Source organism: Ipomoea nil, unplaced genomic scaffold, assembly GCF_001879475.1.
Source record: "Ipomoea nil cultivar Tokyo-kokei standard unplaced genomic scaffold, Asagao_1.1 scaffold2848, whole genome shotgun sequence".
Lineage (NCBI taxonomy): Eukaryota > Viridiplantae > Streptophyta > Magnoliopsida > Solanales > Convolvulaceae > Ipomoea > Ipomoea nil.
This window is the reverse complement of record NW_017619276.1, coordinates 2,211,432-2,235,425: the sequence shown is the minus strand read 5'-3', so window position 1 is coordinate 2,235,425 and position 23,994 is coordinate 2,211,432. Positions and strand designations below refer to the sequence as shown.

General features: G+C 34.5%; 3 protein-coding genes and 2 pseudogenes across 5 annotated transcripts; all 5 read left to right on the top strand.

Moving 5' to 3' along the window:
• The first annotated feature begins 239 nt into the window (after positions 1-239).
• On the top strand, positions 240-2,151 carry LOC109160525 (annotated as a pseudogene).
• A 1,558-nt stretch (positions 2,152-3,709) lies between these two features.
• Positions 3,710-4,794, top strand: LOC109160554 (annotated as a pseudogene).
• A 1,395-nt stretch (positions 4,795-6,189) lies between these two features.
• On the top strand, positions 6,190-6,828 carry LOC109160524 (Werner Syndrome-like exonuclease). The gene has a single exon (XM_019308811.1). The coding sequence runs from the start codon at positions 6,190-6,192 to the stop codon at positions 6,826-6,828; it is 639 nt and encodes a 212-aa protein (XP_019164356.1).
• Positions 6,829-7,832: 1,004 nt separating this feature from the next.
• On the top strand, positions 7,833-11,043 carry LOC109160523. Its single transcript, XM_019308810.1, has 8 exons — positions 7,833-7,973; positions 8,055-8,295; positions 8,392-8,488; positions 9,422-9,712; positions 9,793-9,922; positions 10,003-10,287; positions 10,385-10,608; positions 10,681-11,043. Exons 1-7 carry the CDS (start codon positions 7,833-7,835, stop codon positions 10,502-10,504), a joined length of 1,305 nt encoding a protein of 434 aa, XP_019164355.1. The 3' UTR covers positions 10,505-10,608; positions 10,681-11,043.
• Positions 11,044-12,944: 1,901 nt separating this feature from the next.
• On the top strand, positions 12,945-19,618 carry LOC109160517. Of its 3 annotated transcripts, none has more exons than XM_019308804.1 (3): positions 12,945-13,051; positions 19,072-19,376; positions 19,511-19,618. In XM_019308804.1, exons 1-3 carry the CDS (start codon positions 12,988-12,990, stop codon positions 19,544-19,546), a joined length of 405 nt encoding a protein of 134 aa, XP_019164349.1. In that variant the 5' UTR covers positions 12,945-12,987; the 3' UTR covers positions 19,547-19,618. The 3 variants fall into 3 exon arrangements, 2 of the variants coding, with proteins under 2 accessions (XP_019164349.1, XP_019164348.1); XM_019308803.1 differs by having other exon boundaries at positions 19,480-19,618; XR_002050753.1 differs by having other exon boundaries at positions 19,062-19,618.
• The last annotated feature ends 4,376 nt before the right edge of the window (positions 19,619-23,994 follow it).

The following is a 23,994-nucleotide window of genomic DNA, read 5'->3' as shown; positions in this document are numbered from 1 at the left end:
AAGCTTTTACACACTTACTTTCACAACAAGTTTACCATTACGCTGACTGAGATTATATATACCCCTTTCCTCTCTCCCTCTATCCATTCAAAGATTTCTCTGTTTCCATCTTCAAACTCACTAACTCACTCAAGATTTCTCTATTCCTACCTCTCTGTGTTTCATATTTTCGCACCCATCACTTCATCTTAATCCAAAGTTGAAAGCTTTTCCATAATTTTGAGTTTCTTGGGGGCGATATGACGGTTCTACCCAGACTCAGAGGCAGATGCTTCTCTGGGCTACAACACCAAGTCCGGTTTTACGGCATAAACCTCAGCGTCTCGGTGACAAAGAGAGCCGCTGAGGTTGATCAATGGGTCAAAGAGGTAGTCTACAACAACCGCCATTTCCTCAAACAGCCTCATCGTTGGTCTCGACATCGAGTGGCACCCGTGTCTTGCAGGGGAAGATGACAACCCGGCGGCCACGCTCCAGCTTTGCGTCGGGAAAAGCTGTCTGATTTTTCAACTTTTGCACAAGGACTACACTCCAGATTCTCTCCTCGCCTTCCTGGCTAATCCCCGATTCATCTTCGTCGGCGTTGGGGTCCGAGATGACGCCGAGAAGCTCCTCCGGGACCACGGGTTGGTGGTGGAAAACGTTGCGGATTTGCGGTGGGTGGCCGCGGGGGTTTCCGGCTCGGAGCATTTTATGAGAATGGGGTTGAAGAGAATGTCGTTGGAAGTTCTAGGATGGGTGATGGAGAAGCCATTGGAAGTGACTCTCAGCGATTGGGATTCCAAGACTCTCACGTTTCCGCAAATTGAATATGGTTCGATTGATGCATTTGTTTCGTTAGAAATTGGTATCAATTTGTTCTTACAGAGCTATATACCATTTAGTTGTTGATTCAGTAGAATGGTTTTGTATTAAGGTCTGATTGTAAAAAAAACTACGGGTACTGACTCTTTCTTTAATTGAAAGTTTTTTTGGTTGTTAATTTTTTATCCTCATTATGGCGTGATAGCATATTTGATATTTGGTAGGGAAATTTATAGAGATTGTGATGTATGTTTTGTGTATCCAATGCCACTTTGCTTCTGTCTTCCTCTTAGAACATGTTAACCTCATTGAACAAGACTCGAAATTGATAGTTTAGGGAAATGTAGTTGTGGCTTTGGCAGAAAGCAGTACATCTGAATTCTGAATCAACATTTTGATTATTATGATTTGGTTTCTGGTTTTGTGTGTATGAGGATGCTGGAAGTTGAATAGCATAGGTCCTACATTTACACTCAATTCTTGTCTCTGTGTTTATGATCTATCTGCTCCTCATTTTTTGGAGTTTAAAGTTACTTGATCCGTGTCTTGTGATCTGATCCCGGGCCTGAAGCACCAAAGGTTTTCAATGTGGTAAGCATTCACTTTGCTCAAAATGTTCCTTCTGAATTTTCAATTTGTTCACTTTAGAAATTTAGTTAAGACTCATATCCCACTGCTTTGAACTCTGTAAAAAATTTTAATTTAATGTAAAAAAACATATATGTCTTATAACCATTTATATGCAACAAGCAAATGAGCTATAACCATTTATATGCAACAAGCAAATTTGCTCAGGTTTATTTTTGTGTGGAGTGTGGACAAGGATTTCGGGTTAAGTTTTTCTATATTGTCTTACCCTCCCTTTTGAATGCTCAAGTGCTGAGGTTTATTTTTGTGTGGACAAGGATTTCCGGTTAAGTTTTTGTATATCTATGCAGGTAATTGAGATGAGCAAGGGGGATAAGGTGAAGTATGAACTGGACTTATCAAGGTAAAAAAAAATCACAAATTGTTTATTGAAAACATGCACAATGCTTCTTGACTGGGTACTCATGAAATGTAGAGCCATCAGTGAGGCTGGTTGAGCTGAGGAAAAAGTTTGAAGTGGAGAGCTTCCTGTTTTGTGTTTAACACAAATTGTTTAAAGACCTATCCTTGCAGGCTGCTTCCTCTAAACCTAAAGCAATATTTGGAATTCAGGGAGAAAAAGATGAAAAGATAATTGCAGTGTGTGCTGATGATCCTGAGTACAGACACTACACAGACATCGTTTTGCTGAGATCCGCCGCTTCTTTGAGGATTGTATCCTTTGATTCTTGTAGGGGCTTGTTGTCTTCAATACTTTAATTCCTTTGATAAATAAAGATTATAAATGGGAACAGGCTAGGAATATGTTTTAAAGATGTTCGTTTTAATTTTTGCAATGTTATCCTTTGATGATCACATAGGGAGGGAGTAATTATCTTTGCAATCCAATCCCAGTTAGTGAGGTCCGATCCTCAATAGGCTTTGCCTCAACTTCATAAAATTCATTTATCACATTTACCCCTGATGATTGATGAATACTTTGTAATGTCTCAGACTTGTAGGATCATTAGTTAGATTGCAATAAAAGTCACAGTTTAAAAGCTTGGAATAAGGACCAACATACATTCTCCACTGTTGAATGCCACCCAATTTCTTGAAGCAGTGGGATTGTATCACAAACTAAATTTACGTCTACACTCCTTTGAAAGATAGCATGGATTCCAATTTACTTTCAGCTTCCTCATTCAACGTAACAGGATTGGTATCAAAGGTTGTGCTTCTTCACTTAATTATTTCTCAGGAGTAACACTCATTTTCTTACCAGCCTTTCAAATACATTTCTTTGCTTTTAATTTGATGTAGACCTCAGTAGGAATTTTTTTTCTCTTCTCCGTATAGATGGCTCAGATATAGAAAGTGCAACAGATATTGAAACTTCTTCAATAGTAGGCAAGACATGTGACTCAGAAATAGACACAGATACAGATATAGATAATTCCTCATAATAGCTTAATACTCCATTGTATCTTGTAATACTTTGAATTCTAATTCTTTGGTATATGTTGTCAGTCTGAAAACTACATTAAATGCATTTAAGTTACTTGATCCGTGTCTTGTGATCTGATCCCGGGCCTGAAGCTCCAAAGGTTTTCAATGTGGTAAGCATTCACTTTGCTCAAATCTTGCTCAAAATGTTCCCCTTCTGAATTTTCAATTTGTTCATTTTAGAAATTTAGTTAAGACTCAGATCATGCGGTAAATCATATCCCACTGCTTTGAACTCTGTAAAAAATTTTAATTTAATGTAAAAAAACATATACGTCTTATAACCATTTATATGCAACAAGCAAATGAGCTAATCCTATTTGAACTCTCAAGAAAATCCATCAGAAATTTGAAAAAGAAAAATGTTGATATTTTTCTTACCCTCCCTTCTGAATGCTCAAGTGCTGAGGTTTATTTTTGTGTGGACAAGGATTTGGGGTTAAGTTTTTGTATATCTATGCAGGTAATTGAGATGAGCAAGGGGGGTAAAAAAATATCACAAATTGTTTATTGAAAACATGCACAATGCTTCTTCACTGGGTACTGAAATGTAGACCCATCAGTCAGGCTGGTTGAGCTCAGGAAAAAGTTTGAACTAGAGAGCTTCCTGTGTTCTGTTTAACACAAATTGAAATGTAGAAACACAAATTGTTTTCTGGTTCAGCTCTACAAGGTTTTAGTTTGATTTGATTTTTTAAAGGTTTGAATCTTTTTGCAATATGTTATTTATTTCAATTTGGTTAGCTAATTTGTGCATCATCATATGTTTGTGTTCCCAGTATGTGTAAGTTAATAGTATTTGTGTTTGGTTGAAGAAGCTATCTCAAGAATGCCATAGTGGAAACATCATCTCCAAAGGTTTAAGCTATTGTTATTTGTGATGAAAGGGGCAGTTTAGCTATTGGATTTAATTTAACAAAGTGCATACTGTTATTTTAAGATGCTGAGTGTTGTTGGTGATGATTAGGAACCAACCTATCCTTCCAGGCTGCTTTCTCCGGGGCAGAGCAATTGGCCTTATGCCCATGATTGATCAGGTAAATAGCGATACATTAAAATTTAATTCTATAAACCTAAAGCAATATAATATTTAACTGTATGTGTTTGGAATTCAGGGAGAAAAAGATGAGAAGATAATTGCAGTGTGTGGTGATGACCCTGAGTACAGACACTACACAGACATCGTTCCGCTTCTTTGAGGATTGTATCCTTTCATATATAATATAAAGATTATAAATGGGAACAGGAATATTTTTTAATTTATGTTTTAAAGATGTTCGTTTTAACAGCTGATTCTAATACAAAGGTGAAAATATTTGATACTTGACAATTATTCGGACAAGAAGAATGAGAAGAAGGAAGTTGCAGTTAATGACTTTCTACCCGCATCTGATGCTTATGAAGCCATCCAGCATTCCATGTAAGTTTTCAAACCTTTGCCTTCACATATTTCCATTCTTGCATAAAGTAAAACTGCCGTCACATATCAAATAGAAGACTGTACTTGAACTTGTGTTTCCGGTTTTAATTATCTCTCTACAAATGTTTAATTGTAATTTGATGCGTTTGCCAGGAATCTCTATGCGGATTATGTTGTGGAAAGCCTGAGGCGATAGTTCACTTGGAAAATGAAGGGTGGTGGATGACATATTCATACAATATATACAAATACTCCTATCTAAAAGCTTTGCGTATTTTACATTGTGCATATACCTTGCCTCGAAGATTTCCCCGTCTACATTGAGAGGATGGCTTCTGCTATGGCTCTATATATAAATTTTGAAACACTTTCCAAGTTCTAATTAGTCTCAGTACAGTGGCAAGCTATGGCTGTATTATTTCATTATTTGGTACTCCGTATTTTGTACCCTATTGTTATAACAATGCTTACAATTATTGATTGGTATTTGATTCAAATATATTGTGTATACGGTTACTATGCGGTAAAAATTTGACCCTATCCTCCTTCAACCTCCATCCACACCACGAGAGAAATTGAGAGACGAAGCATTTCACTTAGTGACAGAAATCATAGAGCAGGGGCAGATGTAAAAATATCGTGCGTTGAGTTGCAAATTTTATACATATCATCTCTATTAATATGACATTCATAAATACTTTTTATTTTAATTATACTAGCTATAGATTAATTTGAATTTGGTGACACACAATTGAAACATTTAGATTACATTGACTATATGGTTCATAAAAGATAAAAGATATAGTTTATTTTAAAATATTTTTCATAATTGAATTACATAACATATTCGGTATCAATCAATTAGTTAATCAATTTAAATAATTATTAACACACAACAAGTTTTGCAGACTTGATCTCTTTAAACAATAAAATACCTATTTATCATTTAAGCTACCTTAACCTTTGATAAACTTTTTGTATAATATTATATTATCTTTTTTTTTGAATGCGTATAATATTATATTATCTACTTTAATTAAAACATCTAATACACACACATATATAATGGCATGGAGTGGGGTGGCTACCCCCATAATGAATCTGTCCATGCGTAGACGAAACATCAAAGATAAGATATGAAATGAAGCTTGTTGCTTCATCTCATATTTCAAAAATAAAATTACTTGCTCGTTCAGAAGAAGTTTCTTACTTCGTCTTAAATTAAGACAAAGTCTAATTTGAAAATTAAATTTTACTTTCAATTATATGATTACCATAGTACTTTTACATTTAATGACTAATTATTAATCATTTTTATTTTGTTTGTTATTAATTAATTAAAAGTTAAAACGAATATGTCAATTGTGATCATGCAAGTAAATGTGGATGAATTCTAAAGAAAGAAACTAAGGTATAAATAACTATAAGTTAAAACTTCTTAACAGCGGATTCGTGGCGCAATGCTAGTGCGTTTGACTCCAAATCAGAAGGTTGTGTGTTCGATTCACGTCTGGTTCAATTCCCTTGTCCGGAACGGATTTATTTTTCCCTCACCCTATCCTATAATCTAGCAGAACGTTTTTGGAAACCAGTTTTGAAATGCAAATTGAAAAAAAAAGGGTAAAGTATTGCTACACTACATATTTACTTTCCTAAAACTAAACTAATCAATCACAACAAGTTTACCATTTGGCTACTGACTGAAATAATATATACCCCCTTTCCCTCTCCAGTCTCCATTCAAAGATTTCTCTGTTTCCATCTTCAAACTCGTAACTCACTCCAAGATTTCTCTATTCCTGCCTTCCTGTGTTTCATATTTTCATACCCATCACTTAATCTTAACCCAAAGTTGAAAGCTTTTCCAGAATTTTGAGTTTCTTGGGGGCGATATGACGGTTCCACCCAGACTCAGCTCTAGGCTACAACACCAAGTCCAGTTTCACGGCATAAACCTCAGCGTGACGGTGACAAAGACAGCCGCCGAGGTTGATCAATGGGTCAGCGAAGTCGTCCACAACAACCGCCGCATCCTCCACAGCCTCGTCGGCCTCGACATCGAGTGGCACCCGTGTCTTGCAGCAGGGGAAGAAGACAACCCAGCGGCCACGCTCCATCTTTGCGTGGGGAAAAGCTGTCTGATTTTTCAACTTTTGCACAAGGATTACACTCCCCATTCTCTCCTTGCCTTCCTGGCTAATCCGGAATTCACCTTCGTCGGCGTCGGGGTCCGAGATGACGCCGAGAAGCTCCTCCGGGACCATGGGTTGGTGGTGGAAAACGTTGCGGATTTGCGGTGGGTGGCCGCGGGGGTTTACGGCTCGGAGCAGTTCATGAGGATGGGGTTGAAGAGAATGGCGTGGGAAGTTCTGGGGAGGGTGATGGAGAAGCCATTGGAGGTGACTCTCAGCGATTGGGATGCCAAGACTCTTACCTTTCCGCAAATTGAATATGGTTCGATTGATGCATTTGTTTCCTTAGAAATTGGTATCAGTTTGTTCTTACAGAGCTATATACCATTTAGTTGTTGATTAAGTAGAGTTGTTTTGTATTAACGTCTAATTGTCAAAAATCATTACCTAAATTTGGTATTGACTCTTTCTTTAAAAGTTTTTTTGGTTGTTAATTTTTGATCCTCATTATGGCGGGGTAGCATGTTTGGTAGGGAAGTTGTAGAGATTGTGTTGTTTTGTGTATCCACTGCCACTTTGCTTCTGATGTGTGCACTCTTAATTGTTTTGAAATTAGGTAATGAAAATTAAATCCAAAAATTGATAAAGAAATGATGGAGCATTTGGTGAAGAGTTGAAGTATGTTAACCTCATAGAACATGTAGTTTAATTAGATGTTTTTTTCTTTTTCCAATGTTGTTGCTTACTTAATTGTTAGATAACTAACTGCTTAAGATGCCTGTTGGGGGTAAAACATTCCAACACAATGTTGTGATTCTATATCCTACTATATAATAAAGCCATAAGATCTTGGCCAATCAAATTCTTGCAAATTCCCGCCCAGTGAAAACGCTGCCGTTTGGTTTATGGCTAATTTGTATCCTAATTTTTCTGATCTATTTTATAATAAATATAAATAATAAATACTAACTGCAACAAATAATTGTGTTTGTATTGGAATTGAAAACTAAAGCTATATTTAGAACCCCTTTTGGAGTCCCAATTAACTTGGAATCTGTTCAGCCGTCGATGACTTAAATGCTACTAACAAAGCATATGGTTATACGTAAATATCTTCATCGAATACATACATATTAGAGATATATTACATATATAAGCTACGGCTATCCATAAATATATATATCGATTCAAATTTTCTGCAGCTTTCCATATGTGTTGTTTCTTCTTCCCAGATACCATCATAATGCATCTGCAAACGTGCGTAAAGTTGGGTAGATTTCAGCCTTCAAAACTTGGCTCTATAAAAACTTGGTACGACATCTTCATTCTCTACCACCATTCTCACTTTGAAGCTACGTTTGATCCACTTTTCTTTCAAATTTTCTGATTCTGAAAATCTGCAAATGGCTCCACTCTACATTCAAGGTAAAGACCTGGGGATATCTACATACAAAAAGGCAATAAGATTAAGACTGGTTCGTACCTATAATGTACCAGAAGGGAGAAATTCAGAAGCAATCAAAAGCCAAGAATGTTTCATGACAGTGAGGTAAGCTATTTTTTTCCAGTACAACTGAAAATCATAATAAAAAAATTGTTAGTAACATTTTTTTCTGTCTTTTTAGGGCACATATGTTCATGGGAATATTCCAAAAGATTGTGTCGAACAGTTTTCTAAACTGTTGAAAGAAGGCAAGGTTTATGCTATAAAGGATTTTGCAGTAATCTCACACTACTATCAGTACAAAACCACTGATCACACATACATGATTAGATTCACTCATGAAACTCATGTAGAGAGACATAGGCGAAAGGGTTTTCCCAACCTCATGTTTCGGATTAAGTCTTTTTCGGACTTAATGTCTGGTAGTGTGTCTGACAAGCATTTATTTTCTCTATCTTATATTTACTATGTTTTATTTTTCTAATTTATTCTTTTTAATGGCCTTATTTTCATTATAGATGTCATTGGAATAGTTGTGGAGTTCTACAGTCCAAAACAAATCACCATAGCTGGATTTCCTTCCAAACTTCTCGATTTTCTTATTGAAGATGGCCAGTAAGTTTCCTTTCTACTTATTAGCTACTTATTCAGTTAAAAGTAAAGTAGTGAATCCTTAATTGCCTATTTAAACATACTGAGATTCTAATAATCCTAATAATATTCCAATAGTTACAGTACTGCTTTTCTGTTATATATAGTAGTATTTAACCTGCTCTATTTTAATTTAATAGGCTTTAAGTAAAACATTAATAAATACTGAAAAAAAAAAGTAGACATAGAGTATACAACTTATCTTTAACTTTAATGTTTCAATCTTCTGTTCTTCATGATAAGCCATCTTTGAATTTTAGGCTTAGTTCCAGTCCTCTTTTAGATTTTCTCCACTGTAGTAATCAAGTAAAAAAAATAGGATTTAAGTAAACCATTAATAAATACTGAAAAAATAAAAATACTAGACATAGAGTATAAAACTTAGCTTGAACTTCTATGCTCCAATCTTCTATTCTTCATTACAAGCCCATCTTTGAATGTTTGGCTTAGTTACAGTGCTCTTTTAGCTTTGCTTCACTGTATTAATCAAGTAAAACACATAGGATTTAATTAAAACATTCATAAATACTGAAAAAAAAACAAATAATAGACTTTAGTATATAAAAAACTTATCTAATTTTGTAATTTTTCAGTCTGAAAATATGTTGTTGATAATCCAATCTGCTGTTTTCCATTTTATCAATTGAACCTTTGAATTTTATTGGGCCAACTGTGATTGCTGTACAAAAACAAATACTAATCATACTTCACTTTATTATCAAAGTAAAAAAAAAATAGGGAAAAAATACAACTTAGCTTCACTGGATTTTTCATTATTCAACTCAAACACATACTCTATTAAATGCAGAAAAAAACAAATAATACACATACGAGTAAGATTTTCTGATTTTCAGTAATAATTGTATCTGATTACAGCATAATTTATCTCAATTTTAGGGGATGTCGTATTAAGTGCACAGTGTGGGATCACCATGTGGATACTGTCATGGATTATTTCAAGAACCATGTTGAAGGTCCTTTGATTATTTTGCTCCAACTTTGTCGAGCAAAACAATTGGACAGTAAGTGCAGTATATTTTTATTTTTCATATATACTTTGATTCTTTTTGCTGTTTTTAAGCTAGCCTTTTCCTATTTTGTAGATGAAGTCAGAATTTCAAGTTCCTACAATGCTACACAACTATGGTTCAATCATGATTGCAAGGAATTTAAGGAGTTCAAAGATAGGTAATGCAACTTCATTTCTTTCACTAATCACCTATCTTAAATAAATTCTTACTAAATTGTAAATCTTTACTTTTATTCAGTTTGAAGGTTGCTCACAGCCCACCAAGAAGCATACAGAGTTTGTCTGTGATGTCTTATGTCAATAGTGCAGAAAATTCTAAGTCTCCAATGGTAGTTACCACTATCAAGGATCTTTATGAAAGAGCAGAGGTACTATTTTACCTAATTTAAGATCTAATTTTTAGTTTAAATCATAACTTAACCATTAACTCAAATTTTTAATCTAACAGGAAGGATACTATTGGGTACCTGCAAGGATTGTGTCCGTTGAGAGTACTAGGAATTGGTATTACCATTCCTGTAGAGCTGATGGCTGCTTTAAGAAGCTTCACATGAAGGATGGAAGTCTTCTATGTCAAACATGTCGTGCAAAGTGGCAAGAGGGTACCTTAAGATACAAGCTGGTTGTTAGGGTAGGTGATAAGACAACTGATGCTCCATTCCTCTTATGGGACAAGGAGGGCTGTGAAATAGTTGGGACGACTGCCTTTGATCTCCGGACCAAATACTCAATGGTAAATAAATTTGCAATCAAATTAAAATTTATATATATATAATCTATACATATATTTGCTACTTAACTCTTGGTTATTTAAAAACATTTTTTTCAGGATGGCTCTCCACTACCAACTGGTATGGAAGAGGTTCGTAACAAAGCAATGGTGTTTAAGGTTTCTGCTAAAGCCGATCATTTCAAGAACCGAGCCATGGCTATACCAGTTGTCGGGATAACCTATGATGCAGAATTAGTTCACCATTACTGTCCATCTTTGAGTGATGATCAGGACCACCTATCCATCATGCTTGATGAAGATGACCAAGATGGACAGTCTGAAGTAAGCACTAAACTAATGGTCTTACATTTAACCAAAACAACAATTACTTAAGTATACTTATTTCTTAAACAGGAATCTGAATCTGGAGATGAGGCCAGTAGCCCAAATGTGACTCAAACTAAGAAGCAAAGGACTGCTGAAAATAATCAAGCACTGGAAGGAGCAGAAACTAAAAGAAATCTGATCGATCAATTCTCCTCAACTAAAGATGTTAAGAAATCAAAGCCTGTTGTCGTCAAACTGGAGAAGAATTGAAAGGGAAAGACCTTAATTGCTAAGTCTCTGTTTTAAGGGTTTAATGCTGGACAATTTGCACTGCATAGTGCTTTAGTTGTTTGGATTTGATGTATTTTCTAAACCTTTTTTGATAATATGTACTGTGAAGTACATATTATATGTTTTGGATCATTTTAGAACCTAATCATTTGCTTTAAATCTTATGCTTTAAAAACAGTTTAGGTGCTTTTTGTTACTGTTATTTGTGTATTGCCTAACATTTTGCAGGTAAGAAAACACAGATGTCAAGCACATGTCATGCAAAAGTACAAGATCAAGCAGTCCACGAATCATCTTTGAGTTCTCTATCCATCAGATTAGCAGGAGATTTAGCTAGAGTAATTAAATATGCTAGATCCATACAGTAATGTACTTTGTTGACAATTGTATTACCTTAACTATCACTTTGTACATCACAGACTGTTAGTAGAAATAACATATTATATCTTATAATTATTCAAAGGCATTCGGTTGTGAATACTGCTACAAATCAAAAACAGTTTACCACTAGATCGGGTCATTTAAATCTTTACATATTTGGAAACTTAGACACTAATCAAATGTACTCACAAATAAAACAATTGCATATATGTATTTGAATACATATTAAATATTAAACTATAAAATACTTTCATACAAGAAGAAGCAATTTTTTGTGTTTGGAGATGGCAACTAAATGAAGTGCTTTAGATTTGGAGTCAATTCAAGATTGCTGCTGTATATAACAAGTTTCCAAAGAAACAAAAACCATAATTTTGAAAGTACAGATAAATATTGCCCCAATGCCCCATTTCCCAGAAAGAAAGCTATACCTCTACTAGCTAGCTAGCTGCTTCTAAGGCTAGGCTTCCTGGAATTTCTTCCTAGAATCACAGATTTCTTTACTTCTCCCACAATAATTCCAACTGAAAAAAATTGAAGCAGCTACCTCTTTTTGAAAAGGACAAAGTCTTTATTTTCAACACTTTTATTGGGTAATGGCTTATTTTTCAGCATAGGATACTGAATCTGTTTAAGATTCCAGCAGTCCATGTGTGGCACCATCTCTAAAGGTTACAACTGATGAGACACCTCAACAAATTGAACCCGGTTCTACAATGTGATGTCTTTTTGATCAATTATCACCCAGTACTATGTTGAAGAAGGCTAAGGCTGTGGTAGTTAAACAATAAAAGAAATTACCATTTCTTTTAATTTTTTTGTAATGTTATTCACTTTACCATTACAAATCTGTCTTTTACATCTTTACACACCAATAAAAAAAAATTTAATCAATACAGTATACTCACTCTTTATTTCGGTCCTTTTCCTGTAGTTTAAAGCTAGATAATTTGAAACATATGCTGTTAATATATCATTCTGTACTCACTCCTGAGATGCTTACAAAAACTAGAAACTAGGATATTTGGCTTTTAAAGAAAAGATTAAAGAAAATAATAGAAACAGTGTTCAATCTGAAGTAATTTCAAATTCATTCACATATGTTTGAAAATATATAATATTACATTTGAAAATGGAAATTTGGAGTAAATGACAATCGGAGAGTATTACAAAAACAGGTACAATCATGACTTCCCTGGTCTTCTTCAATCTTTCTTTCATGTCTTCTGATTCAGTTCTCATTCCAAATCATTAATATTCAACTAAAAAATCTACAACATCTTAAGTAATTTCATAAGTGGCATCAGAAAGTAATATCATCATTTGCCATTTTCTCAAAAAATCCTGTTAGAATTTAACTACAATTAAAAAAAAATAATTCTGAATAAAATAGTAAATTTGCGGTAAAGGCAAAATTAAAACAAATAAAAAAGTAACCCACAGATTACAGTGATGTAGTCAATTAGATGGCAGTTGTAATCAAATGTGAATTCCACAAAATAGACATCTACAAATGTAAAAGTGAATAAGTGATGGACTATGGCTGTTATACTTCCCAATTACAGTAATCATTAGTTTTAACCAAATCCCAATGCTTTGGAATTATACTTTTAAATTAAACAATCTCAGATTCAAATTGATGAGATCACTGGACAAATTTAACATTCACCTGAAATCACCACTTACACAAAAACACTGTCCAAACATACTCAGTCTAAATCAATGCGGAAGTTAACTTCATCAATAGTCATCGGCGCAAAAAGGAAGAACACACTATCTAACAAAGGTACTTTAAATAAAATGTCAAACCTGTATTACTGTGATACTCTTATTTGTATTAGATCATTGCTTTTGGTGGGAGATTTAGAATCTGCATGCTACTCCATCTTGCTTATATAATTAGATCTATAACTACAACCTGTTTAATCACAATTAGATAACAGTTTTTTTAGTAAAATGGTAAAAATTAGTATAAGCATACGAATAATTGAAAATAATAAAATGATTTTGAAATCTTGCAGTGAAGAAACGTTGTAACAGTATTTGATTAAAACCTAAGTACTATCATAATGTTTATGCAAATGAATTAATATTTATACTCATATAGACAAAAAATATAGTAAGAACAAAATTAAAACTGAAAAAATGTACTTATCTTTGGAAATGCTGTTTTTTTCTTCTCTTTTCCATGTGAGAACGTCGTTGTTTCTGACAGAATTAAACCCAGTTTAGGCTTAGATTTCCATAAACATAAGAACTCCTTCGCCGGAATTTCTACCGCTTGAGGGTTTCAATTTTGGGTTTTTTTTTTCATATGTTTTCTGGGTTTCGAAGTACAAGCTTGAAGTATTGAACAAAATGTTCAGGATATCGGAACTCATTTGGCGAAAAATATCTCGGTTTAGGGTTTCGATTTGGCCGATAAAACTTCCACGAGGATAGGTTTTCGTGTATAGAAGTTTGAAAATGGGGAATTAGTGAGCTGAAGGTCCCTCATGGCTTCGATTTCCTTAATCGTTCATACGTCGCGATTAGGCAATCGAACTTGAATCGCGAAGAAGACGGATGGAGGATCGGAGACCACAGAGCGAGGAGGAGAGTGGATGAGGGAGAGAATGTTTGGGGTGTCTGTCGGCTTGGGTGGGTTTAGATGGGTGGGCCGCATGTAGTTTTGGGCTGGGTAGAGGGTTAGGTAAATGGGTTTCTGAATGGATTGTAGTTTAATTATTTTAAGATTATTATTATTATTATTATTATTATTATTATTAATTTAGTTGTTATTATTAGTGTTAGTAGGATTTATTATATACTCTATTAATATTATTTATTACTGTCAGTATAGATTCTCTTTTTAAATAAATGAATGATCTTAAAAAAATATAAATTAAAAGTATAACTTAGTGAAATTAATAGTATGTAAAATTGAACATGTATTTAAATTCTTATATTAATATTTAAATTGTTGTATAATTATAGATATGGTTTATATTTTTGTTATATTTGTTTAAAGTAATACATGCATTCATATATTTTAGTTACAATAAGTTGCGTATAAATAATTATATCAGTACTTCATTGTTTAATTGGTTACAATTTCTTGAATTATTTTATGACAGAAAATGATTCTGCGGAAAATGTAACATTTAACACACCCACACAGCCCGTGTTGCCTGGTAAAATGATTTCTCTCTAATTTTTGTGTTTGTGTAATTGTTTTCACATATATCAAATTTTATTAACATCGACCAAATTTATATCTTTTTTATGGTAAGTTGTATTTTTATTATAAGATTCAACTTATTTGTTCTTTAAATTATTACAATCTTTTTGTAGACTATTCAATCTCAGTACAGTCTACAAGCTTTAGATCTCAACTTACATGCAATAATTCAGCAACTCAAAATAAGAAGCGTGTAATTCAAGGACATCGTAATGGGCTTCCACCGCAAAATTTCAACTCTAGCAATGGTATGAGCAATTATAATTATAAAACGATATAATTTTTTTTTGTACTTTTTTAACTTATTATTTTTGGTTGAGTATCCGGTAGTAATACTTACCAACAATCATGTCTTTTCAAGTCAAAGTGATACACTTTTAAAATGCATTCATGGTCTTGGTTAACTGTGTATAGTATATTAAATATTTTATATTCTATCTCTCTACTATAAGTTATTCTAATAGCTTTGTTGTTTTTATTTTTCATAATAGTTTGCCAAAATTATATTGAATCAAGTACATCGCGATCAACCGTCGTGGAAGTTACACGGATGGAAGACAAAGAAATTCGAAGGCCTTTAGCAAATTTGTCAAATGGTAAATTCTATAAAACAATTTAATTCTTTATTAAAATTGAAATAAAATCTGTTACATTTTGATAATTTAATATTCGAATTTATTTGGATCTTTTACTTAATACACCACAGTCATGCGTTGTGGATCAAAGCGGGTTGTCGCAAAATATGGAAATGCAACGTGGATTGATGGCAGATTTTGATAACGTGGTCCATGATACTACCTCAAAGCTGACAATTCGTACTGGTGGGTAATAGACTATTAATTAGATAAAATATTTGAGTTTCATACTAACACTTACTTTTGGTCTATAGATTATTACGGTGATATTGGTGATCAAATGTATTCCTGTCAGCACTGTGGAGCTATGTTTTGGTTAGAGGAGCGCGTTAATAAATCAGCCGGTGTTCGGAATCCAAAATATTCACTATGTTGCAGTCATGGAAAGATCAAGTTGGCACCTACATATAGTCCACCTACTGCAATAGGGCAGTTGTTCTTTAACCAAGATCAAAAGAGTTCACATTTCTTGAAAAATATTCGGTCCTTTAACAATATGTTTTGCTTTACTTCCATGGGTGGAAAAATTGACAAAGCAATTAACAATGGTAGTGCACCACCAGTCTTTAGACTACATGGTCAAAATTTTCACTTGATGGGCAGCTTGCTACCAGGAGCTGGCGATCGTCCAAAGTTTGCTCAATTGTATATTTATGATACTGAGAATGAGATCAACAATCGTCTAAGTGCACTTGGGTAAGTTACGATCAGACATACATTACTTTAAATGATCATGAGCATGTATTAGCATCAATTTAACTAAATTTATTCCTTTTGTTTATTGTAAACAGGGATGATGATTCTACGACTACATTGCATTGTGAAATTGTTAAAGACATTAAGGATGCATTAGATGAGAATAATGTTTTGGTCAAGAGTTTTCGCATGGCAAAAATGGAGATGGAAAGTAATCCTAGAAGAGATATTAAAATAAAACTCATTGGAAGGAGAAACAAAGATGCAAGGACATATAACTTGCCACAGGTTGGAGAAGTGGCTGCTCTGATTGTTGGTGATTTAGATCCAAACATGGGGGAACGAGATATATTGGTGGAATCTAAAGCTGGTCATTTTCAAAGAATAACTGAATTACATCCATCTTATCTACCATTGCAATACCCATTACTCTTTCCTTATGGTGAAGACGGTTACAGAGAAGACATACAGTTTAACAATGTTGCAGGTCAGAGTTCGAATGCAAGAAGTAAACTTAGTCCCAGGGAGTATTTTTCATTCCGTTTGCAAGATAGGTTCAACGAAATGTCAACATTGCTTTATTCTAGAAGGTTGTTTCAGCAATATTTGGTAGATGCTTATACCATGATAGAATCAGGACGCTTGGTTTATATTAGGACTCATCAAAAGTCACTGCGATGTGAATCATATAAATGTTTGACAGATGCGTTAACACGTGGTGAAGTAGATCCTACAGCCCAAGGAAAGCGTATCATTTTGCCATCGAGTTTTACCGGAGGAGCAAGATATATGGTGCAAAATTATCAAGATGCAATGGCAATTTGTAGATGGATTGGTTATCCAAGTCTATTTATTACATTCACATGTAATCCCAAGTGGCCTGAGATTGAAAGGTTTTTACAACCAAGGAAACTCAAATATGAAGATAGACCGGATATTATTTGCCGTGTGTTTAAAATGAAATTAAACGCACTGATAAAAGAGATCCAGAAAGAAAACATTTTTGGAGTTGTTGATGCAGGTACTTTGTTTTATTTAATTAATAATTTTTGTTTGTTAACCATAATAAGCATATTTGAATTATAAGTTTACTATGTTTCAATCTGCAGTAATTTACACAATTGAATTTCAAAAAAGGGGATTGCCACATGCTCACATTTTGATATTCTTGGCTAAGAGTAACTCTTATCCTACTGCAAAAGACATTGATATGATAATATCTGCTGAGATCCCAAGTGAATTGTGTGATCCAGAATATTACAAAGCTGTGGAAGAATTTATGATTCATGGTCCATGTGGTGCAGCGAGGAAGAATTCACCTTGCATGGTAAATGGTAAGTGCTCTAAATTCTACCCGAAAAAATTTGTTGAAAGCTCTACAGTGGATTTTGATGGATATCCGATATATCGCCGTAGAGATAATGGTCGTACAATAAGGAAAAATGGAATTGCCCTTGATAGTAGATATGTAGTTCCACACAATAGACATTTGCTGATGAAGTACAAGGCTCATATTAATGTGGAGTGGTGCAACCAATCTAGATCAATAAAGTACTTATTCAAGTACGTGAACAAGGGTAATGACAGGGTCACAGCTGAATTTTACAATAGTGCGGTTGAAGAATCTACTGGAAAGGTTATAGATGAAATCAAGATGTACTATGACTGTAGATATATTTCGCCGTGTGAGGCCGCTTGGAGGATATTTGCATTTGACATACAATTTAGGAATCCATCTGTTGAGCGTTTGAGTTTCCATCTTCCAAATGAGCATTCAGTAATATTTCACGATGATGATTTGGTGGATGATGTTGTAAATCGACCAACAGTAGCACAAAGCATGTTCACTGTATGGTTAGAGGCGAATAAAAGTTATGAAGAGGCGCGGCAGTTGACTTATTCACAGATGCCCACTAAATTTGTTTGGAAGAAAGATAAAAGAGAATGACATCCAAGGCAGAGGAATTGGGCAATTGGTCGAATCTTTTATGTGCCCCCAAATAGTGGTGAAATCTTTTATTTGAGATGTTTACTTAACATTGTTCGGGGACCAACGTCATTTGATGATATTAAAAAAGTGGATGGCGTACAATATAATTCATTTAGAGATGCATGTTATGCACGTGGTTTAATTGAAGATGATAAAGAGTATGTCGATGTAATCAGTGAGGCAGCAGTTTGGTCTTCGGCACATTCCTTAAGAAAATTGTTTGTTACACTATTGACATCCAATGCAATGTCAAAGCCAGAAGATGTGTGGGAGTTGGTCTGGCATTACTTATCAGATGATGCTGAATTTATGTGTAGAAGAAACCTCTCAACTTCAGGTAATAATTAATTATATAAACATATGTACGTATCCATTTTTTATATATAATATCTTACAATTTTGTTTTTTTTTTTTAGATCTAATTCTCAATGATTCTCAAAAAAAGAATTATGCATTGATTGAAATGGAGAAGTTGTTGAATGCTTGGAACAAATCTCTAGCAGATTATCCACCGATGCCAATGCCAGATCAAAACGGTGATTTGTTTCAGGGAAATAGGTTGTTGTTCGAGGAAATGTCATATGATAGGGAAGCTCTAAGGCATGAACATAATTCTTTGCTTCAGAAACTAACTGATGAACAGTTACTCATCTATAATAAGGTGGTTGCAGACGTCCAGACCGAGATGGGTGGCATGTATTTCGTTTATGGTTATGGTGGTACAGGCAAAACCTTTTTGTGGAAGACACTTTCAGCAGCTCTAAGGTCCAAAGGTGAAGTCGTATTAAATGTTGCGTCAAGCGGTATAGCTTCATTACTTCTGCCTGGTGGAAGGACTGCACACTCTAGATTTGCTATACCAATTTCTGTTAATGAAGATTCCACTTGCAACATTAAGCAGGGAAGTCCACTGGCTGAATTGATCATCAAAGCCAAACTTATAATTTGGGATGAAGTTCCGATGATGCACAAACATTGTTTTGAAGCATTAGACAGGACAATGAGAGATTTAATGCGTTTCACAAATCCTAGGAGCTCAACGATGACCTTTGGAGGTAAAACAGTTGTTTTGGGGGGAGACTTTAGACAAATTCTTCCAGTTATTCCAAAAGGTACTAGACAAGATATAGTACAAGCCAGTATTAATTCTTCTTACTTGTGGAATAATTGTGAAGTTCTTCGTTTAACGAAGAATTTAAGATTGCGAAGTATTAGTGATGAAGAGGAGGTTGAGAAGTTAGATTGTTTTGCCAAGTGGATTGCAGATGTAGGTGATGGAAATCTTGGGGAAGACAATGGTGTTGATTGCAATATATTGATTCCTTCATCCTTTGTATTGGAAAATGAGGGCGATCCCATTAGACAAATTGTTAACAGCACATTTCCTGATTACCGTTCTGGAAACATGGATGCAAGACAACTCGAGAGTAGAGCTATTCTGGCTCCAACGTTAGATGTTGTAGACGAAGTGAATGAATACATGAACGGTATGAATCAAGCCTCATCAATAACATATTTGAGTTGTGATTCTCTTTGCAAGTCAGAGACAAATGTTGATATGCAATCTGAGGTACACACAACAGAATTTTTAAATAGTTTGAGATGCTCAGGGGTCCCCAACCATTGTTTAACTTTGAAAGTTGGTACTCCAATTATGCTGCTGAGAAATATAGATCACTCACTGGGACTTTGCAATGGTACAAGGTTGGTAGTCACACAACTGGGAAATCATGTTATTGAGGCACAAATCCTATGTGGCAACAACGCAGGTACAAATGTGTTGATACCAAGGCTATCTTTGACTCCTTCAGACCCAAGACTTCCATCTAAGTTTCAAAGAAAGCAGTTTCCAGTTATGTTGTCATATGCAATGACAATCAACAAAAGTCAAGGTCAAACGCTTTCACATGTTGGTTTGTTACTCAAAAAACCAGTTTTTAACCATGGCCAGTTATATGTAGCAGTTTCTAGGGTGAGTAATCCTGACGGTCTTAAGGTCTTAATTTGTGGAGAATCTAGAGGTCTTTTAAACAAAACTCAAAATGTAGTTTACAAAGAAATCTTTAATAATGTGTAATTTTTTTATGTTTATGGAACGCCAATATAATATATTTTGTCTTTTTATTATGTCTACAACTTTATTCGTACTATATATATATATATATATACAATATACCAAGCTTTTATATATTACATCATAATATCATGGCCGTGCATCGCACGGGTGCAATACTAGTATAGTTTTAAAGCTTCTAACCTTGGTGGATCCGTGGCGCAATGAGTTACTTCTTTTAAATTTTTGTTTTAATTTTTTTGTTCAGTGTTTTGGATTTCATTAAAAAATCACACAATTTTTCAGAGAGGTAATCCCCAAATTTATATTCCATAGATATACAGAGTCTGACGGCTCTGACGGACTACTTGGTCGGTTTGCATTCATTGTGTGTTTCTTAATCCTAAAACCGATTGCAAATCTCAACCACCCATATTACTATTTATCCTTTTTCGATTATATTATCTATTGTACACTTCATTTGTATACCTTCATCCTCACCTCGTCATATATCCAAAAAAAAAAAAAGAAAAAAGAATTCAATGCATTAATTATTACAGAGTATTTTTAATTTCAAAATAATGGTGAAAAGGGTATGTAGTATGTATGTATGTAAGACGAGGCCCAATATAAGTGTGATGAGTTGCATTTGGAGGAATATGAAATTGTTGGGGTAGTTGTTGATCACACGTATAATCACTTGTGTGGGCAAATTATGTTGTGCATCCGTATGCACCATGCATGGTGCATACGGATGCAAAAACGACGTCGTTTTAATAAAACGCGCGTCTCTACTTAAAAATAAAAAAATCAGGTTCGATTCCCAGCAACATATGAACTAAAATTCCATAATCGATGAACTATAATTTCATAATCGATGAACTATAATTCCATAATCTAATCTATGAACTAAAAATTCCAGAATGAATGAACTAAAATTCCATAATCTATAAACTAAAATTTCAGAATCGATGAACTACAATTCCATAATCGATGAACTATAATTCCATAATCAATGAACTATATTTCCATAATCTATGAACTAAAATTCCAGAATGAATGAACAATATAATGTTGTTGCTGGGAATCGAACCTGAATTTTTTTTAAAGGGAAGACACGCGTTTTTTAATAAAACGACGTCGTTTTGGCATCCGTATGCACCATGCATGGTGCATACGGATGCACAACATAACGATTGACTTGTGTGTAGGGATCTTTTACTTTTACTACTTTAATTACATATATATATATATATTATATTGACCATCTATTGTTAAAGCCGCTCTTAAATTCGATCTTAAGTTACAGTTTGTGATGGACTTGTTCTTACGTCATTTTTTGTGTAACTCTCCATCTATATTCTCCCACTACTCCTCTTTGTTTATGTATGTGAATCATTAATTAGCTTTCTCTTAGGTTATATCACCAAATATAAACATACACAAGAAGGCCGGAAAGAAATGGATGGGACTGGTAATCCTGTGTAAATAGAGGATTGAGAAGACCGTCACTGAACAGTTTAAGGGTGGGGTGTGTCATAACATGCACCAATAGTTACGCATCACCACAAAACGTACCATTATGTATGCATAAACGCACCACAGAGTGTTCAGAAACGCACAATTAGGTATAGGGAGGTATGCAATGATGCATTTTATTGGGTGTGTGGTGCGTTTTGTAGTGCATTGGTCCATTTTTTGTTGTGCGATTTTCTAACACTATTGGTGCGATTTTACATAATTAATTGTGTGTCCGCACAGAGCGCACGTTTTAAGGCATGACCACATTTGAGCTGATATATATATATATAGGCTTCGAATCCGGTGCACCCCCTCTAATAGATGAGACCATGAGGCCTCCTAATATCCATTGATTCAATTTCCATTAATGGTTGAGATTATAAGAAATTAGGGTAGTAATTAAGGACATTTACCAATGTAAAGGTTATATTAGTAATTGTAATTCTAATTTATTTATGGACATAATATTATTGGAATGTGAAGCATTATTTTAGGGATTTGTGGATGGAAATTAATAGTTTCAATTATTACAAAGCTTGAAGAAGTGAACGTGGCGTGGACAATGCTAAAGGAGAAAATGAAGCGGTGGGAGGGCAGGAACAACACTGGAGCACATTTCTCAAATGGCTAGTAGCAGTACCGGTAAGTGCATTCACTTGTCAAAGTCTGTGCATATGCTGAAGAATGGGTTTTTTCCCCCGGTGGGGGTGGGAGGGGGGTGTGGTTGTTGGACGAAGTAGTAGTCCATTGACGTGCGTAGCGTGTTCGTGTTCAGGTGGGTGCGTACAGGGTTATTTGTTTGACCGATAGGATGGCGGGATGATGCGTAGACAGCAAATAGTATATGCGTAGACATTCCATCCATTTGTTAATTTGTAATGGATGGATGAGATTGAATGAGGAATATAATGTAAATAAGGACATATTTTAAATAGGTGGGTTTAAAAGTAATTGTATGAATGTGCTAATTTTGGTTAGAAGTAGATTGGAATCTTTGACATAATGAAAGACCACAAAATTAATGGAAAGTAGTAGTAATCCATTGTTGTTAGTAGGTGTAACAGTCAAACCGTGAACAAAGTGTGTTGAAGCGCACAAATAGTCCAGAGGTTTAAGATGGCGAGAACTAACACGGGTAGGTGATGCTGTTTTGGATTGTAAATTGATTTTGAACGTCGGTTTGTGCATTGTGGACCTACGCGTGTGCGTACGAAGCATTTAACGCATTTGTTATTGTGTTTTGTTGATGTGTTTTGAACAATTAATATGTAACGGGAACACAAAGCAATTGGGGGGTTTTTGTGTCTGATTTTTATTAAAAAGAAGAATGCAAAATCAGTTGGGTAACGGGTAGACTATTGGTGTGTGCGTGCGTTTAAATTGGCATGTGCATGTTGTAGATTAAGGGGTTTGGAATTTGTTTGTTTTTCATTTTTGTATCCAAAATAATTATTATAAAGGGATGTGAGTGTAATGATATTGTTAGTTCATTTTGAATGAATTAGACGGTATAGGTATTATTTGGTTGGTCTGCTATGAAACGTATTTTTTATAGACACTAGTGTGTGCGTGTATGTTGGTAGGTTTGTGCACCGTACTCGATTAAAGGACAAAAACAGTAAAATGCACACGACAACATTCAACTACGCATAAACCAGTGTCAACACATCCCCGATTAAAAATATTCGCATACCGCGAGTTATAAAAAGCAAAACATTATATCCTTAAGATAAAATGAATCTTGAAAACCGATTAAAACTCATGCTCACTGTAAGCACCAAAGATCCCTAATCAAACTCAAAAACATAAACAATACTATACCATCGACACACCAAAATCACACGTCACAGTACAATGCACAAACTAATGGTATTCTAAGCACACACCATAAAACTAGGTGTCCAATATTAATATATATATATATATAGAGAGAGAGAGAGAAAAACGCTCATATGTGGTCATGTCATTAGATGTGGTCGTGTGGTCATATCTGTGTCGTTGAATCATTTTAATCTAACGGCAGTGATAATTCTGAGGATTTTCGCGCGTTTTGGTAAGTGGGGGTGTTATGGTAATTACAGTGGCCATTTATAGCGGGCGGGTTCCAGAATACACCAACAATGTTGACAACATACACCAATAGTGTAATAAAACACACCACAGTGAATCACACTAATGGTGTATTCCCGTGTTATGGTAATTACAGTGGCCATTTATAGCGGCCGGGTTCCAGAATACACCAACAGTGTTGACAACATGCACCAATAGTGTAATAAAACACACAACAATGTGATTTTCTCTATTCCGGTGTTTTATGACGAGTTTACCCTTACAGTTTGCTGGGTAGGAGAATGTGCGCGAAAATACTGAAAAAATCTGGATTAATATGATTCATTGGATCTATCTAATCTAATGGCCTATAATTGACCATATGACCACACCTAACAACATGGCCACATGTGATCACCCCTCTATATATATATATATATATATATATATATATATATATATATATATATATATATATATATATATATATATATATATATATATATATATATATATATATATATATATATATATATATAGGATTATATTAAAATACAAACATGTG